Here is an 18,984-nt window from a genome sequence, read left to right on the forward strand (position 1 = left end):
GGACGCCTGGTTTTGTTCATTAGTGGAGGAGCAAAAATGGAAACGTATGGAACGGAGAAAACGTTTTAGATTTTGATCTGAAATAGAAACTTCATAAATTTTGATTGTTGAAAAATGTCAGAAAGTTAAGGTTAATGAGGCGGGTCCTGAGGCCATACCAGTTGAGAACCGCTGGGCTAGAGGGTTAGGGTGAGACAGTAAAGCACCACAGACACACGCGATTAAAAAAAAAAGAGGAAACAACAACAACCACAAGAAGACCCAACACAGACAGAGTGAGATGTAAAAGGACTACAAAGACACAAAAATACAATACACCAAAAGAACTACAAAATTGTTTTTTTTTTATGAATGACAGATACAATGACACCAATAATAACAATAACAGAAAGACCCAAATAACCACATTGAGACATAGAAGGTTGACAAAGTGACACAAAACTTCCCCTCAGGAAAGTGAAAGGGGACACACAAAAAAAAAAAACACAAACGGATGCAAAATGACAATAAAACAACGGCAGAGGCGCTGCTTGTCAACAAGCAAGGCAGGCAACTGCTTGGGGCCCCAGACCAGTATAGGGGGGGGGCCCCAGAGTGCTGACCAAATGTAAACTAAAGCAGCGACCCATAATATGCAAATTTTAGGAAACCTCCCTAAGAAGACCCCATCTCACAGCACTCACTCTCATTGCCCTGCTGGAAGCTGGTTGGAGCCGCCCCCTCCCCCCCCCCCAAATGATTTTACGATACAAGAGCAGATGTAAATTGATGTGAAAGAAACAAAAAATAAAAACACAATACTGCACAAACAAACAGCAACTATGAAAAGTGATGTGAGAAAGTCCAAGAAGAGAAACAAATTACTTTCACAAAGGCATAACAAAAGGAGGGGGGAGGGGGAGGAAATTACCTGAGGGAGATAAAACCCCGGCTTTAAAAAGCAATTTGTAAACTTGGAGGGGAGGTTGCTGCAAAGTCAGAGGGCAGGAGAAGTGTTTTTAACCGTTAGAGAAAGTTGCAGATTGTTTTGTCATGAGCTGAAGAAGAGGTCACAAACTCTTATAGTTGTTATAGAATGAACTGTGAGCTTCTGTCTGACGTTTAAGTGGGCCTCTTCTTGAAACTCACATTAACTTCTCATTTCCTTTATGTTCCAGCAGCTCCAGGATGTTAACCCTGCAGCGGCAGTAACACAGAGGCTACGCGGGAGCATGGAGCTCGTGTCGGTGCAGTTTGACTTTGAATACACGGGGAAGGACGGTCGCCTCGTCTCCATCAAGACGAATGAAAGCTACATCCTGCTCTCCAAGACCAACGAGCACTGGTGGCACGTCTGCAAAGACCGGCACACCAGGCCCTTTTATGTCCCTGCACAGTATGTGAAGGAGGTTCAGTCAGTTTCTGCGGACTCCACCGGTCTGGAGAAGAAGCTGGACCCACCTGAGTGTGAGGCCAACAGTAAGCCGGTGGATGTGGCTATTGTAACACCAGCTAAGACGGTTACTCGGGACGGTTCAGGAGGGAAATGCCGCTTTTCCACTTTCGGTTTCTGTGAGGATTTACCTGTTCTGAAGCTCTGTGAGACTCTGAAGGCAGGGCAGACCACAAGCAGAAGCAGCAGCTTTGCAGAAAACCTGTGCGACAAAGAGACAAAAAAAACCTCTGCATCTCTTGATGACGACAAAATGCAACTGTATGCAAAACCCCACCGTGTGCCAGAGGACAAAAAAAGACAGAAACAGTCAGAAAGCTCACACGAGGAAGATAAAACACAACAACTACAGACTGTTCTGCATAATGACAACGTGGACTTCTCTTCGCCCCCAGATTCACCGATATATGACACCATACCAGAGATAAATATAACAGATTTGGACTCTTTTCCTGACCTGCCTCCTCCCATCTTTTCAAATGACACATGCATGTTGGAGCAGCAGGATCTGGGTCTAACTGCAACAGCAACTTCTTCCACTGAGGCACTTCCTATTCAGCAGGTAAGATTTTCATTTCATGCAATATCACAATTTATTACACACGACTCAGTCTCACTAAAGTGTCAGATAAAAGTGTGTCACTGTGTTTTTACAACCAGCAGAGGGCGCAGTTTTATCATGTAAAAAGCTGCAGTTCTGGCATGTGTACTACAGAGCATTGCATTCATTATTACTGTCTGATTTAGTATCTTTTAACAAAGATCAAACAAACACATTAAGACTCTTTTATGCAAAAATACAAAACAGATCTCCACAAAATGATCCCACTCAATCAAAAGAGAAAAATACAAATGACTAGTTTGCATTTAGTGGCTATTTAAAAAAAAAAAAAAAAAGAAGTTAAAAAACACTGTCATTTTTGGTACAATTAGGCAAATTCATTTTCTTTTGCATTGTACACATGGGCAGGGGCCAACAGGGGCCAACAGAGGCCAGTTCCCCTGTAATAGTGAGCTCGGTCCCCCCTGTGACCACCCCTCCGAAAGGAAGAGCCCCCCTAATAACACATATACAGTATTTGACTCAACAACCTGACTCACAATCTAGTATTAAATACTGCTAACAAATATAAATCATTGTATTTTATGTTCTGGTGTTTAATGATGTGCGTTACTATTTGGCATAGCATATATAGATTTTCTTTGTCTATTTTTCACCTGGGTTCAAAAAACAGCTGGCCCCAGTTTGGCCCCCTCAGTGAAAGTGGTCTGGAACCGCCACTGATCGTACAAAATAAGATGATTTAAGAGAATTATTGTTTCCTGATGTTAGCTCGTCAAAAACCTGAAATATTTAGGGTGGACAGATGTGCAAAAACTGGAACGGTTGTTCAAGTTTGATGTGTTTAAGCTTGGTAAATTTTGTCTCCAAAGCTTGGAAAAGAAGACAAGATATTCTATTTAATTAGGGTTTGTTTTGCTTTCTCTTTTTCTTACATGACAATGAATAGACCTACTATCCTACTCTGATCCTGGAACCTTTTAATTCATGGTGTCATGTCAGCAAAAATGACAACAATATAATATAAAACTTCAAACTTCAAAGTGAACATGCCGACAAAGCGAGCACAGGCAGAATGACTTGCTAATTGATGCAAACAGAAAATGGTGAAGCGTATAACCTTCTATTGTGGCTTCGACTCAGTAAACCACATAAGCAAGTCATCTTTTCGATAGGCTGTGTGTTTCATTTTTTGAAGGCAGCAGCAACACAACAAGAGATACAGCTACACTACAGCTTGTAACAAACATGCTCTTGTTACTTGCAGAAATGAGGAATTGTTCAAGTAGAAGTCTTGTCAACTCACCAGCCTTTAAAAACTAACAGCCCTTTATGTTTTTATTTGATGAAACTTGGAAGTCTCCAGAACCAATAAAGGCGGACTCAAGTGACGTCACGTGAGGCAATTTATTCTAAATGAGACCTACAGCCCACAACCTTTTTTCCCCCCCATTGTAAACCGTTAATGTTTTCTGGTCATAACCCCCCCCCCCCCTTCTTTAGTAGCCTATACTTGAGTACTCATTTACTTCCACCTACTAAAAGGATACCACAGGCTATTTGAAATGAGAGTTGCTTTAGCATACTTCTTGCTGATTCTGTCACTTCCTGCAGTAAAAGGAATACCGTACTGGTCGAGTTCTGGGTCTCCGTGCCAGCTCATTAGCATGTGAATGGCCGGTCGTCCCCCTTCATGCCATCTCAATGGGCAAAAAAAGAGGTGTTTCTATCTATCTTGAATACCGCTGGGGGGGATAAAAAAAAAAAGCAGCTGATTCAAGATCCGTTTTTTGCTCTGTGAAAGTTTCTGGATTGGAAGTCACTTCTTACTGGGTGAGTATGGGTTTAAGTGTTTTTGCTTTTTTTTTCTGGTTAACTTTGTGTCAGGTTGAGAGACTCGTGTTGCATGCACAGGGGTTGAAGTTGGAGGAGTAGAAGTAGGTGTAGGTGGGGTTTTTGTGTGTTTTTTTGCAAACATTGGTAAATACAGGCACAGTGATGGAAGTGGAGAACAGGTTACAAACAGGTCGTGTCGGCTTGGTGACTTCTCCCGCAGGAGCTGAAAGGGTTAAATCCGTGAGCTTCGCCAGCCCACACAGCCACTCCCCAAAAACCTCCAGCTGCTTACCTGGTTTCCCCAGCAGCCGGTGACTATCCTGGGAATAACGAGTGAACTTCACCTCGGTGGAGGGGGGGGGGAAACGATGAAACATTCGTGAATATCCTCCTCAGTTAGTCTGCTTCCTGTTGGATTTATCTTAAAGAATTGAAACTACAATAAACTTTAGTTTCAGGTAAGTTTCACCGCTTCTTTTTGTTGTTGTTGCTGCTGCTGCACCTGTTGGAAGGTGACGCGCCGGTTCGTGAAGGAGACAGTTTGATTCAGCTTGTGTGCGGCACTTGGAGTCATGTAATGGCTGCAGCCTCTCCCAGTACACCCAGTGACTGTGTGTGCATTATAACCCTGTAATTACCAGCTCAGCGTGTTGCTTTAATGGGAGGTTTGTGTGACTCAAACACACTAAAAGACGCTTTAAAAAGTAAAAAAAAACAACTCCTGCGTTTTTAAAACTCTACTCGTTGAATGAGCCCCCCTCACACACACACACACACACACACACACACACACACACTTGTAACAGGACTGTGGACGTGCCAGGACCCCTCAAGTGCACTAATTCTCACCCCCACAATGGAGGGGCCATCACCATGGTGATGTGAGGGGGGCCTGGCCTGACTCCCAACAAGCGGGGCTTTTAGAGCTTTTAGTGCCAGCCCTGCCATGCAGTTGGCGTGTGTGCGCATATGTAATGTGGAGAACTTTCAATTAGCCCAAATGTAGGTCAGTTAATATCCAGGGTGTGTGATGAAGGTTATTCTTATGGGAAGTTAAGTTTGATAATTGGATGACAACTCCAGTTAGGACTGGGAATCCAAAGTTTGTTTGGTTTTAACTTTACAGCTTGAAGAAAGGCGTACAGCTGAGGGCATACTCCGGCCTGTTTTAACGATATGTGGTTCTTATGATCATTTGGAGTCCTTTACATTATGTTGCAGTCATCGAGTGTTATCCTTGGAAAAAATCTCTGTTAAAGTCGAAGGGTGCCACCTAAAAGTCTAGAAGTAGAACCTGTGTGAATTTGCATTTCCTGCCTACTCCGGTTTCTAGCTGCAACACCGTACAGCACAAGGCAATGCCGGAGTGTAAATATATGACCCCTCAATGTTCATTTAATGAGGTATTTATGAGGAACTGTGTTAAGAGCAGTGTCCTCCTTTCCAAATCAAACAGACCTATACTGAGTAAAAACCCTGAATAAGCAATTTCTAGACATCAAGATCAAGATCAAGATCAAGATATACTTTATTGTCCCCAAAGGCACATTTTTCTTGGACTCTGTCCTGCAGTTACAAGAGAATAGTTTTGCTTTTCATTCCACATATGCATAAAAACACCTTCTTGCAGCAGTAACACATCGGCACATTGCACATCCTACATGACCTGTTATTCAGAATATTAACGGACATCGCGCACAAATGATGTTTGTTTCAGCCTGGTCTGAGCGACCCTCAATCTTCTTCCAGAGGGTTTAAAAAAGCTGAAACTCAGAGTTAAGAATGCAGGTCGGATCAGACACTATTTTATGTGCTTGTCTATAACACACTGCTCATAGAGATGTTTGGAGAGATTTGTGTTTTTTTTTTTGACACCCATGATCTTCAAAGCAGTCTGCACAAGACGAGTTATCTGGGATTTGAACTGAGTGACCGTACCAGGCTGTCATCCCGTATCTGATCATGCTTTCACAAACTGAAGTGTAGAATAGCAACATACATTTTTCCGCTGAACGTCATAGACTCTCAGGCTGCGTAAGAATGTGTCTCTTCTGTGCTCTTTTAAGGCTGTGGGGGGCCGAGAGCTGAGCTGACGCTTATACCTTACAAGCTGACTAAAATAGCATTTTATTTGATATTACAAAGTGACTCATTAGTATTCAGGTGGAAATGCTTCTGTGTGAAATGAAACATGATTGAAACAGGTCAACCTTGAGACTTTTGTCTGAAACAGATGTTTGGTGTGACGCTGCAGCAAATAGTTAAGTGTTGTATTGAACCAAGAAACAATCAGAGTCAGGTACAGTCCTATGAGTTTCTGTGACGACCAATGAATCTCCATCTCTTAGTTGAGATAACCGCCACAAAGGGTTCAATGTCGCATTGATCTTTGGCAACTCAAAGAAAATTGGCCGCACGCTTTGTCCTTCTTGTGAACATCACAGCTGTGCTAGTTTGATATTTTAGCGTTTCAACCTTTTTAAGGAGAAAGATAATCCTGAAAGAACCCTTTATGGATCGCTACATAGGAAATTCGTCATCGAGAGAACCTCGCCAACAACGGCAGTTTCATTCCAGCTGCTCCGTCACACAGAATAAATCAAATGCCAAAAAACTGCTCCGACGGGTCGTGTGAGTGTCTCCACATACCTCTGTGTGCACACCTGCCTGACTGAGCACATGAGTACATGAAGTGTAAATAAGAACAGGTGCGTGCAGCAGCAGAAACGCCTGGTCCATGAGAAGCCTTTTTATCGTCTCCGTGCTGAGCTCGCTCTGTTGAACAGTTTGGACAGGGATGCCTTTTTTCCAATTTACTTGGAAGTTTACAACAAGTGGACTGACTTCATGTGAGTTTGAGTTTTACGAGCATCTTTTATCTGACCTGGATGATCTGTACAACCTCATATAGGAGCTGACTGTAGCTGCTTGTGCCTCACACAGGCCAAAATATAGGACAATATTTTACTCTGAAATTATGGTTTTGGGCTGTCTGATGTTTGAGTGTTGCATTCTGGGTTGTTTTAGCCTGAATGTTTGTTCATAGTGAGTTTTTTTTTTTTACCATGAAGGTCGCAGAGCAAGAGCATGCACGGTTATTTAACATTATCTCATAAGCGTTGAAGGTGGTTCATCAAAATTTAAGGCTAAAAATAATATGAATTTAGACCCATGTATTGAGAATCCACTTTTCTTATTAAGGTAGCTTTAATCAACATCCGTCCTGTACTCCTCTGTAATCCACAAGCAAAATATGAATGTGCTATTTTGTTAGTAATTAGAAAGTATTGGCCGATTAATATTGAATTATTCAAATTAAAGCCCCTGTGAGGTTCTTTTAACTGGACGTGAAAAAGACAGATTTTAATACTGATACTTCTTTAGGACCTACAAAATCAAACAAGACCCTCAGGAGAATGATTTACTTTTTTTTTTGTTTGGTTATTTTTAATGTCTGCAGCTTCTGCCGCAGGGTAGGTGTCAGAAAAGAAGAGTAACAACACACAATTTCCACATTTTGTTTTTACATTTTCCAACGCAAATAGTCACAGTCAGGGTAACGTTTGACTGTTGAAAGCAGGAGGAGGTTTTTGTTTGTTTCTTAAAAACAGGACTTACACACTGAGTCAAAGGAGCTTTAGAAATTGTGTAAGAAGATTTAGTTTTCAGCAAAGAATGTTTTTTTTTGTGTGGAAGACATTAAGCATGAAAAACAGGTTTAATATTATTATTTATGTTATGAAGATTCTATAAAAGAACATGGTGCATCTTGTTAATGTACAGATCATCTAAATGAAGCATCAGCCGGTCTTTGTAACGAGCTGCATGAGTCATACGCACAGGAATGTCTTTTGTGAGGTTACTGTTTGTAAAAGATATTATGACGTACTTGATTTCCTGATTGGTGTTTTGCAGCAGTTTAGTGCAGAGCGGGTTTTTACAGCTGAAGCATTTATTATACACAAACTGTTTTCGGTTTACGTGCATGCCGACTGTTGATTCTTGCAGCTGCAACAGCAAGTGAAGGTGGTATCTTCTGTGAGAGAAAGGAGTTTCCATTTACGGTTTGCTCAAGGAGCATTGCGGCAACTGGTACTAAAATACCCCCCCCCCCCCCCCCCCCTGCCTCCTCCCACTCAGAAAACGTTTCCCCTCCAGGTTGAGTGGGAGTAATCTGTCATGAAAAAGTAATATCTGCAGGGTTAAATGTTGGCATGCGGACCTGGCCTGAAATGAAAAGATAAGAACATGATGAGCTGATGGATTCAACATTTGGCTCTTCTGGAGTTCATCCTGGATACTGGACCATGAGGAGTGTGATGTAAGAGGGGGGGGCGGAGCCAGACTGATTCAATAGCTCGACTGTGTGCTTTGTGGCGTGATTTGGGCCCCAATTTGGTTCCCCATTGTTTGATTGGATGAGTCCTAATGTGGTTAAGTAATCAGGCAGATTGCTGCTTCATGCATTTCTGAGGGCAGGGAGTTGTCTGTCCATTGCTTCTGGATTTCTACGGCAAATCATGCTGGAAAACCTGGTTCACTGCTGCTTCAAAGTATTATTCTCATGTTATTCAAAAAACAAGCAGAAAATACAGAAAACAACGGAAAACGACGGAAAACAACTGACTATTGTCGTAAAAAAAAAAAAAAACTCTGCTGTGACTTGGAAAAAATATCCTTCACCGGAATTGGCCGAACTTTGAACACAACTTTATTATATTTCCATTTTTTCTCCATGCAGATTTAAATCATACACCAAACATGCGTAAGAAGCGGATGCAGCCACATCGACGTTAACCCATTTGTTAGGTCACAAGAGTTCAGCATAGTGGGCGTTACCATCCTGTTTTTAAAGCCATAATACAGTAGACCATGTTTTGGACAAGAGGGAGGAGCTGTAAAAGTAAGAATTGGTTAAGCTAAGTTAATATGAAATGCTTTAAATAGCTTGGTTAGCAAGATACAGAAGAAGTATTCTTGGGTTACTGTGATATTAAATGGGAAAAACAGCTGACTCCTTAAAGTGTCTTTTGGTTAAACCAAATGCAGAACAAGACTTTGTTTGAATTGCTTTGGTGGCAACTTAACAACCTCAAGCTACCCACAACTTAAATATGACATGTTTGATCCATTATTTGACTGGAATAACGGATCATAATTTACTAAAGAGGTCAAATCTGTATGAAGAGCACTTAGAAGAAGCAATAATGAACGCAATTATAAACAGTGGACTTGCCCCCCTACCTGTAGAAAACCAACACAGATTTTAGGCACCAGGCATTGGCTTCCCTTTTCAAAACCTGAATCAGAATGTGTAAGCTATAAGAAACAGCATACAAATAGGGACAAGAGTTGAAAATGAGCAATTACTAAACTCTGTGTGCAGCAGGTCTTATGCTCTGTGTCGAAACTAAATTTATGTTGAATTGCATCGTCCCTTCTAAATAAAACAAATTCAATTGAAATAGTAAATGTCGGGAATGGATATGAGGGCCTGCAGGCCACCGTAGCCGCAGAGATATATACGTCATCACAGGCCCGTGAATAAAGAGCGTGTTCAACTTGAAGTGAAAACTCCTATCTTCTTCTTAAAGCGTTACTTTTACATGACGGTAAACAAATACAATAAATAAAGTAAAAAACACAGCGGTGTAAAACTGTAAAGTAGGCCACATCATAAGTGGAAAATTGTGCAGATAATATGTTGTATAAAAGACGGCTGTGAGGTGACCTTCATTCTCATTTATAGGCTGTGATGTGATTGTCAAACATTTCACTGGATACTACATCTTTTAGAAGTTACATCAGTCACTTGTTCATCATGCTGCACACCGTAACTAAGAAATGTAAACGCATGTATTGCCGCACAAGCTCAAAAGTCACCCACAGCATGGCCTCAGGTCTAATTTGCGTTGAACCTGTAGACCACAAAACCTCGAGAAAAAAAACCAGCCGCACACTGACCGGCCTTGCTGTCTGCCGGCTGGCTAACATTGTCAGTCACAAGTAAAAGGAAGTGGACCTAAAAATTAAAAAAAACACACTTCCTGTTTGAAGCATTCACTATGTTTTGAAAAACACATTGTCTCATCAGAATAATCTTTGAAAAACTTTCTGATTATTGTGGGAAATTATTGCTTCCCTTTTTTCCCCCCCCCCCCTCCATTGTCAGATCAGTGATCCAATTAGAAGATGGGATGAAGAACACTTTGAAACCTGATGTCTTTTAGGACCTACTGTAGTTATATAACATCTTTTTTTAGTATAGCGCTAAAATTAAAGGTGCTCTTCAAAAAAAAAAAACTGTTTCCATTGAGGCGTTTCCTTTTTTAGTAGACATAAGCAGGAAGTAGGTTGAAGTGCCGTGTAAGCTTTCTTTTCCTTCCTTTATCTCACCCTCTTCTCTGTCTTGTTTTCATTGTTTCTGTCTGCTCTTTGCACACTCAGACATTTACCCTCTACCCCTCCATCCATGCTTATGTTTACACACAAACACAGACGCGCACACACACACACACACACACACACACACACACACACACACACACACACACACACACACACCTCACCCAGTCCTCACACAGTCCCTTCCTGCTGCTATTGTAACAGAGCTCGCAGTTCTCTTTTCTGTCTGGGCTGCAAACGGTCACAGCTGCTGCAGAGGAGGATGTGTGCATGAGGGGTGTATTTGTCTGAATCTGCGTTCAGCGTCTCTCCCTCTCTCCCATCACAACCTGATTGTCTTCACGTGCTTGAGTTTGCTTTCCCTTTTTCGACCCATTTGGATTTATGGCTTCCCTAAATAGAGCGGTAAAAGCATGATGGACATGTACTCCAGGGTTTGGTCCGGTCACCAGGCCAAGCGGGGCTTGACCCTGCCGGTGGTTTCTCAGGTAGGTCATCGAAGCAGCTGTTTTTTTTATTTTTCTGCATCATCAAAATTCATTGTCAGTGGTTAGCGTAGCAGTTAATATTAGCAAATGTTTTAATAACCAAATGGCTTCCTGCTTGACACGCCACCTCTGCTTGTGTGTCGTTTCCTGAACTTAGTGAAGTTCCAAATAGTGACTGACATTGTTAAAATGATGGTTTAGGTGTTTGAGGGGTTTTTTTTAGCCTGTCTTTTCAAGAAGCACTTTGAATGCTTTGGATTCAATCTGAAACATGTATTTTTTTTAAGCTGAAAGAAGCCGCAAAAAGCTCTATTCATGGGGTGTGACGGTTTTGTTTGTTGACATCTGCTGTGAATGTGTATTCTGAGTAATCAAGTCAACTCTCGGGTATGACATCATCCAGTGAAATGAAATGAAATGAGTATGAAAATGTCTTTCAAAGTTTTCTGTTTTTTTTTGATTGAGACCTTCAGCATGCTTCCTTTCATTCAGACGGATAGAGGAGTTGTAGAACAATCGATGGAACAGTTTGTCTGATCAGTTACCGAACTAAAGGCAAGACTACACTACTTTACTCTTCAGAAGTTCTGCAGAATCCTGAAGTGTCTCCAGCTGAATGCAGTGTCTTATCAGGGCCTGCAGGACAAAAGTCTGGTCTCAAGTAGTCTCGAGACAAGACCACTTTTTGGAGGTCTCGTCATGGAATCAAAAGCATTTTTACTCTGTCTTGTCTCGGTCTCGGTTGGCGGACTCCAAAATTGAAATCAAGACCGGTCAAGACCACCACTGAGAGGCTATCTTTCCACGTCATTACTGTGATTAGAAGGAAAACGCCCCTTAAACAATTTATAACTTCAATTGACTCATAGTTTGATTTTTATCCGGTTACGGCCGCAACCTTCCCTGTGTTACGGTCTAAATGAGTGGCACGCCCCCTGCACACAAGATGATGATTTTTCTGTGATATTTATGGTCTCGGTCTTGTTTCGGTAGCGCCCTGTCTTGGTCTTAACTCGACCTCAATCTCTAAATGTCTTGGTCTCAGAGTCTCTGGTATGTCTTGGTCTTGGTTAGTGTGGTCTTGACTACAACACTAGATAATTGTGTGTATGACATATTAAGATCATACCTGATGCCTCGATAGATGGTTGAGGTGGAACTTTAAAAATTTGTTATTTCATGTAAAGTTAAGTGACGCACAGGCTAAGGGGTTGGCTCCACCCAAGAGGATAAAGACACATTTGAGAGGACGTCAGCGCAATTACATGAAGACAAGAAAAAAACATTTTATTTTTTCTAACTGAGCATTAGTCATCGGCCAATCTCTCACCTCATGACATGACATGTGGGACGCCAATGAGCGTGTTTACATTGACTTGAGAATCCTGGCAATGAGCCGTTTCCAGATTTTTATCATGCTCAGGATATAGTGTTTACATGCACACAGAGAAACATGGTTATGTAAACATGATAAATAGCAAATTTGCATTATGCATTGTTTGGCGTCTTCAGGCTTTCACTCAGTATGGAGTCATTTTACTTTGGATGAAACCACCTGTGATTGGAGGGGGAAGGTCGCTTTGTTGGAATTGCTAACAACTCAAAGTGGTTGTTTTGTATGGAGGTCACAAAAAGGAAAGAGGTGGTGGCTTGTTTAATCTTAAAAATGCATGCAATGGTTTACAAAATCTTAAAAGTAGTGAAGTTGTTTAATGTACTACAAGATTTAAAAAAAAACACAAGAACCTCCAAATTCTACTGAAAGTCTCCGTATGTCACTTTTAGTTGTTCCACTGTGGCCACACATGACGTGATAGTAAAACAATTCATTAAATTTCCCCACAATTCCCAGGAGTCTCTTCTGTCCCTTCATTGAAAAACACCATCCTTGGGTTATCTGAATGAGACTGACAGAGTAATGCTTGCCCAACTTTTATAAACTCTGCAAACAGAATCAGTAATGTCAATGAGACGATAACAATGAAGCTAAAGCTAACACTTGGTAGCATTAACCGTAATAAGAAACTTGTCATTCCAGACAAATTTAGGGTATGGTGGCTAAATCGCCGGTTCATTGAATAAATCAAGAGTTTAAATTAAGTGAGGATTCTTTATGTATTTGTTTTGTTCTAATCAGTGGTGTGAAATCTACCACATCACGTTTTTGCATCAAACAGTGTTTACTGCTGTAACATCTTCTTGTTCTAGTCGTCCTGGTATTGCACAAAGGACCGGGATGTTCCAGTGTAGCTATTTCGGAGATCAATGATGCAGCTCTTTCATTTCCTCTGTCTGTCTGTGTTTAGTCAATCCGTGTTATTTGGAATCGATGTTTCAGGGTCAGCCGTCTGGTCATCCACATTGATTGCCTCATGGTTATATATCGACATCAATAATGAAGCAGAGTCAGCAAAGTGGTAACACTGGAGAGACTGATTTAAAAAAGTACTAACAGCTGGTATTGAATTTGTAAATGTGCAAATGCATCGCCCCTTGATATTTATTTTGATTTGAATTTTGCCACTGCAAAAGAAGATCTAAAATATTTTAGTTATGTCAAAGTAGGAACGAAATGGTTGAAAAAAAGGTTTGTGTAAACTGCATTATTGGATTATTCCTACTGATGTGTTTACATGTGAGAACTGTTTTACTGTTTTGGTTGGTTAAGGAGAATCAAATTTAAAAACCTTATACACTGCTCATCAGCGTTTACACTGTATTCTTATTATTCTAACATGAGTTTGTTAAAATAGAAGAAGAAGCAGCTCCGTATGCACCTAAAAAAACAAAGTGTACTATAACGCAGAGTTCTGCAAAAGACTAATGAAAAGATGAGTCTTTGTTTTAGAAAATGCATTGAGAGAAGGTTGCAGTGTGCTTTATGCATTTTAAGATTCTTAACTTTTAAGCAGAAAAGGACTCGACTGAGTGAACAGAGCATCACATTTATTTTGTGCCATTGTTTTGTAGAGTAATGTCTGCTATCAGATGAAGGATTTTCAATATCCATCCATCCTATTATCTATTCCTCTTTTCTCGCTCGGGGTCGCTGGAGCCAATCTCAGCTGTCATTGGACGAGAGGCGGTGTACACCCTGGACTGTTCACCAGTCGATCACAGGCCTGACATATAGAGACAAACAACCAGCTGATTTTCAATATTTTCATCTTTAATGTAGTTAAATATACGTTTGCAGTAGAGTGACACTGGAATACACAAGTTAAATACAAAAGTTAGTGTTAAAACAGTAAAGATGTTGTTGTACTTTGTTGCTTTCCACCACTGTCTACATGCTGTATTGCTATATTTCCCTGATGCATATTTAGCACATGCAGCTGAGACACATACAGGTCTCAGGTCTCGTCAAATATAGACAATGAGGCGAGCCGAGGTAGTTCAGAGTGCGGTCTCAGCTTCAGCAGCCCCTCTTTGTGTCTGTGCTATCATGACTGCATTTAAGAAATTCTGCAGGGCAGTCACTGTAAGGAGGAATAATGGTCTCCGAGGAGCACAGGTGAGAAAACAAACACCTAATGAAATATATCATTGTTTTTATTTAGGCGAGGGGGGGGGGGGGGGGGGTTCTAACACACCTGTGACACTAGTTATTGCATCACAGTTCAAGGACAAAGACAGCTTTTCATCGCATCTCAGTTTCACTCAAATTTTGGTTCAACAAACAAATAAGTTGTGACGTCCGATCAGATTTGCATGTCATGTCGTGCATGTAGCAGGGTCACATAAAGAGCTCTTTATATGAAGGTAACATGAGGTGGAAATTACAGTTTTCTGCAATTTGTTTATGTACAATGGAAGATAAGACAAGAAAATACCTGATGTGAGAGAGAGTTGGAAAACCATCAGACAGAGCTGAATCATTTCCCTAAATTATTTTCTGTTTGATAACATAAGTTGTGTTTTGACCACGGCTAAGTCAAACATTACACCATTTCTTAGCCACCTAGCAGCATAACTGACCATTTAATAGTGTTACAGGATAACATTAGTAACTGAAAACGCTTTGGAGAGCAAAAACCTTTGGTCATGTTAAAGTTAATACCACTTATTTGATATTTGATAACAAACATTCAGCTGGAAACACTGTGGATAGTGACATTTTGCCAAGTCACAACATTTGAATATAAGCTAACGTTCAGCAACAGTTAACATTAGCATTCAACCTACTCCTAGCTAACAGTGCGATGTGACGGTGTTTCAGGATCAAATAAAGGCAAAGATTCATAGAGTTAACATTAGCATTAGCTAATGCAGGGTTAGCACATTACAGAGGCATAATTCAAAGCTTTCATTACTGTTAGCAAGGCTATTCTAACATGTAAGAAAGATCCAAGTAGAGGTGTAAGTTTAGATAATATTTTGGTAGTGTATGTAGGTATTTCCTCTAGTTAGCCTATATGTAAAACAAGAAAATGGTAATTTCAGCTATAGAAGAAATAGAATGCTAATATAAGCTGTGTTTGAATGTTTTTTTCATTTAATTAGCTTTGTTTTAATGTGACTCTGTAAAGTGTCTAACAGTATTTTGAAAAGCACTATAAAAACATTGTATTACTTACTATTATTTAGATAGTAGGCTAATCAATTACATAAAAGCAATGGACTTTTTCCTTTTTCTCTTATTCTTATATCTCATCGAGGTTATCATAAAAACACAACAAGCTGAATGGCACAACATTTGCTTAAGTAGCAACACAGATAAAAAACCTTTTGTGTACGGTTTTTGAAATGAGAGCATTAAAGTGTGGTTGTTTTCAAAGCATGACAATGAGACTAGAATTTTGTGATTACTGTTGTTGGAGGAACATCTTTGTGGTGAAGTGGTTTTTTTTTCAGCTGTGGGTTACTTCCTGTGCTCTGGCTGGTGCACCTCTTCACTTGTCTTTCTTCTTGTGAAATTCAGTTTTCATTCGAAAGGAGAGGTTCTTTGTACGCTGGTTTTACTTATCACAAAAGCACTCTGCATTGTTGGTACACTGACTTTAGTTCTAGCTCTTATGATGAACTTGTGTTTGTATTTGAGGCTCTAAATTTGCACCATTTGGCCTTTTTACAGGTGGAAAATGAAAGTCTCCGTTCAGCCGTTTATGTCAATGTAGCACAACTCCGCCAAAGCATCTCAGAGTCTCCCCCGTCGGCTCCTTCGTCCTACTCTCCTTCATACCTTGATCCAGAGGGATGGGAAGTGCATGTTGACCAGGAAAGTGGACAGGAGTACTACTTTCACCCCTCGACGGGGCGCACCACCTGGGATAACCCATTCCTAGACTCCCCCTTGGACCCTGAGCCACCTCCGGAAGAGGATCCCTGTTCCCCTTCGCCTCTTCAGTCTCCAGCCCTTTCCCCATCCACCGCCTCCCCCTCGGGGTGGACCTCAGAGTGGGAGCAGTTAGTTGATGAGGACAGTGGTCAACCTTACTTCTACAACCCGATGTCTGGGGAGACGTCCTGGGAGCCTCCAGAGCAGCTGAGCCCGTATCCCGCTCAGACGGAGCCCATGAGCGTGCACAGGTTTCACGAGGAAGGGCCGGTAAGGACAGCCTGGCTGCTCTACTTAGCCCCTCGCTGTCTCCTGTTTTAGCTTCACCCAGGGGAAAGCTGTAAATACAGTCTGTTTTAATGGGTTTAGATCTGCAGCACCTACATAGCAGACAGGGCTCCTTTCCATTATGAAGCTGAAAGCAACAGTGTAGTATCTCCAACAGTATATTGTCCCTAACATTAAGAGGACATAATCATCCGTCAACATTTTGAATACATTTGCAGTGAGACAATTAGAGATTTCAAAAGATGCCAATAACAATATCTCAAATCATATCCCACCAAAGATGGTTTCAGTAACAACTGTGCTGCCAACAAATGCCCCCTTTCTGTCACATTATTTTCGAGCTAGAGAATAATGTTACTGGGCCAAGACAGTAAAAAATACATTTAGGCCATGAGAACGCTGTGACATGTTAATCAAAGTCACATAGAGGTTATTTTACTCTATTTATGGTGTCACGGTGGAAATGAATCAGCTGACATTATGCAATGAGATGTAGCAACTGTTCAAGAAACTCTGCAAGTGTTGAGTAAAGGAAGAATTCTTTGAATTAGTTGGTTTCTCAGAAATAGATAAAGTATAAAAACAATGCTGCTTTCATGTTTATATGTTAACCATGCAGCTAGAAATTAGCCTAGAATGAAGTCTGAAATCAGAGAGAAGCTGCTAGCCGGGCTCTGTCCAAAGTTGAAGCACCGAGAAGCAACTCAGGTTTAAAACCTTAAAGGTCACATATTCTCCTGATTTTCAACAAGTTTGAATAAGTCTCAGAGCTCCCCAAAACATGTGTGTGAAGTTTCTTGTTCTAAATCCACTCTGATCCTGTATTTGATCATGTCTATAAACCCCTCTATTTCCGCCCTGCTCAGAACAGGCTGTTTCTGTGTCTGTAGCTTTAAATATGCAAATGAGCTGTGTCTGACCACGCCCCCTCTCTGGAAGGAGATGTGGCTTGGGCTTTCATGCACATTGCCATTTTGTCTATGGTGAGAAGGCAGACTCAAAGGGCAGAACAAACACCTAGCTGTGGGAGTGTCACCCAACCTGGGGGGAGGGGCTACTGCCCTTTGGAGAATCTCCAAACGGCCTGTTTGAGCACACATTTTCTGAAAAGTGGAGCAGGCCAAAGACGGAGAGGATGGACTTTTCTCATCATTGGGGGGTTTATAGACAGACTAGAGACACATATTAGTGTTAGAGAAATATGGTGAACCTTTAAAGCCCACAAATTGTCGTATTAATGGTTCAACTTTTGCACATGTAAAACACGTGACTCAACCAGAGCAAGGCTAACTTTTCCCCCAGATTGTAGTTTTTGTGCTTTACAAAGCTAAATGGCTTATAGTTTTACCTTCGTATTTACCCAACAGACATTAGATGATTGATCGTCAAATCTAACGCTTAGAAAGAAAGCGAGTTAGAGTATCTCCCCAAATTCAAACTATCCCATCCAACAGGGAGGAAAAGAAGAAGAAAACATTCATTCCACGACTTTGAGTTGATGCAGAAAGGCAAAGGGACACTATATTTTTTTATAAAGCACGTTGTGTTTCCACCATTTTTTCCACCCCAGCCTCCTCTACCTGAAGAGGACTACCCTGCAGGGGATTACCCAGCTGGAGAACAGCCAGAGCCCTCCGATATGCTCCTTGCGACAGGCCCTCCCACCCTCCCTAAAGAGTACACCCTCAGCCATGTGAGCAGGACCATCATCCCGAGGGCCAACCTTGACCGCAGCACCCACAGCGGCTGGAACCTCAATGTGGATCCCAGCGGGACCTGGGTGTTCACCAGTGAACACTCCCCTGAGCAGGTACGTCCACACTTCAGGGCTGTACACTTTATTGACAGCAATGACATCAAAATTGTTTTGGGTAACAGTTTAGTTGCCACGATGGCCGTGTGGTTACAGCACATGCAAAATAAGTGGAAGGTAGACATATTTTTATATATAGATATTTTGTTTTCGATTGTGTCGCGTGTTTAAACCCTTGTTTCCTGCTGACCTCTTTGCGGCCAAACTGCCAAAAACAGCTGAAAATTCCCCTTAAATTCATCTTCAAAAAAACACACATTTCACACTTGAATCAGGGTATTTACTCTGCAACTTGTGAGGTTTAAAATAAGCTGGAAGGAGAGTCATTGTCTGATTATCAAAATGCTTTGGAAAGTCAACAAAAGTGTCGATACAGCCATTCTACTTTTTTAAAGTGGTGTGTCGGACGGGTGTCAGACGGTCATCAGGCGTTGTTCTTCCATTCAACAGGAATGTCAACATCATTCTGTATTTACAGTGCTGAGTAATATTGATTTTTAGAACAAGAGGCTTTAGGTAAAAGTCTCTGCAACAACAGAAGCTTCACCAGCTCATAATGCACAGAGGACTATGACACCCTCACTACTTTATGCCTTCTGTTTATTACCATCACTGTAGGATATCATTGTAGATGAGAAACATTTAAGCCAGTCAGCTGAGGCTTTGTAGATATGTTCAACATCTTTCTTTGGGAAAGAGAATTAGTTTTCAAAATCATCGTATTGAATACATTTTCTTTTCTAACAGTGGATTAAGTCGGTGGACGATCGAGGGCAGACCTACTACTATCTGAGGGGCGGCTCCAAGTCTCAGTGGAACCTGCCAGAGGTAAATAAAAAAACCATTCAGGAATTATGATCGATGAAAAACCGTTTCCGCTTT

At 41.2% G+C, this 18,984-nt stretch overlaps 1 protein-coding gene across 5 annotated transcripts in view; it reads left to right on the forward strand.

Annotated features, from left to right (window-relative positions):
- The window catches only part of arhgap27 (Rho GTPase activating protein 27), a 30,196-nt gene that overhangs the window by 1,230 nt on the left and 9,982 nt on the right, over nt 1-18,984 (forward strand). For 3 of the 5 annotated variants that reach the window (XM_061027637.1, XM_061027636.1, XM_061027633.1), the window contains exons 2-5: nt 1,158-1,994; nt 15,798-16,271; nt 17,860-18,099; nt 18,850-18,930. In XM_061027637.1, the coding sequence (XP_060883620.1) occupies nt 1,212-1,994; nt 15,798-16,271; nt 17,860-18,099; nt 18,850-18,930 (1,578 nt within the window). In that variant the 5' untranslated portion in view covers nt 1,158-1,211. The remainder of the gene's footprint in view (nt 1-1,157; nt 1,995-15,797; nt 16,272-17,859; nt 18,100-18,849; nt 18,931-18,984) is intronic. The other 2 variants (XM_061027634.1, XM_061027635.1) reach the window with 1 other exon arrangement.

The sequence above is a fragment of the Labrus mixtus genome, chromosome 21, assembly GCF_963584025.1.
Source record: "Labrus mixtus chromosome 21, fLabMix1.1, whole genome shotgun sequence".
NCBI lineage: Eukaryota > Metazoa > Chordata > Actinopteri > Labriformes > Labridae > Labrus > Labrus mixtus.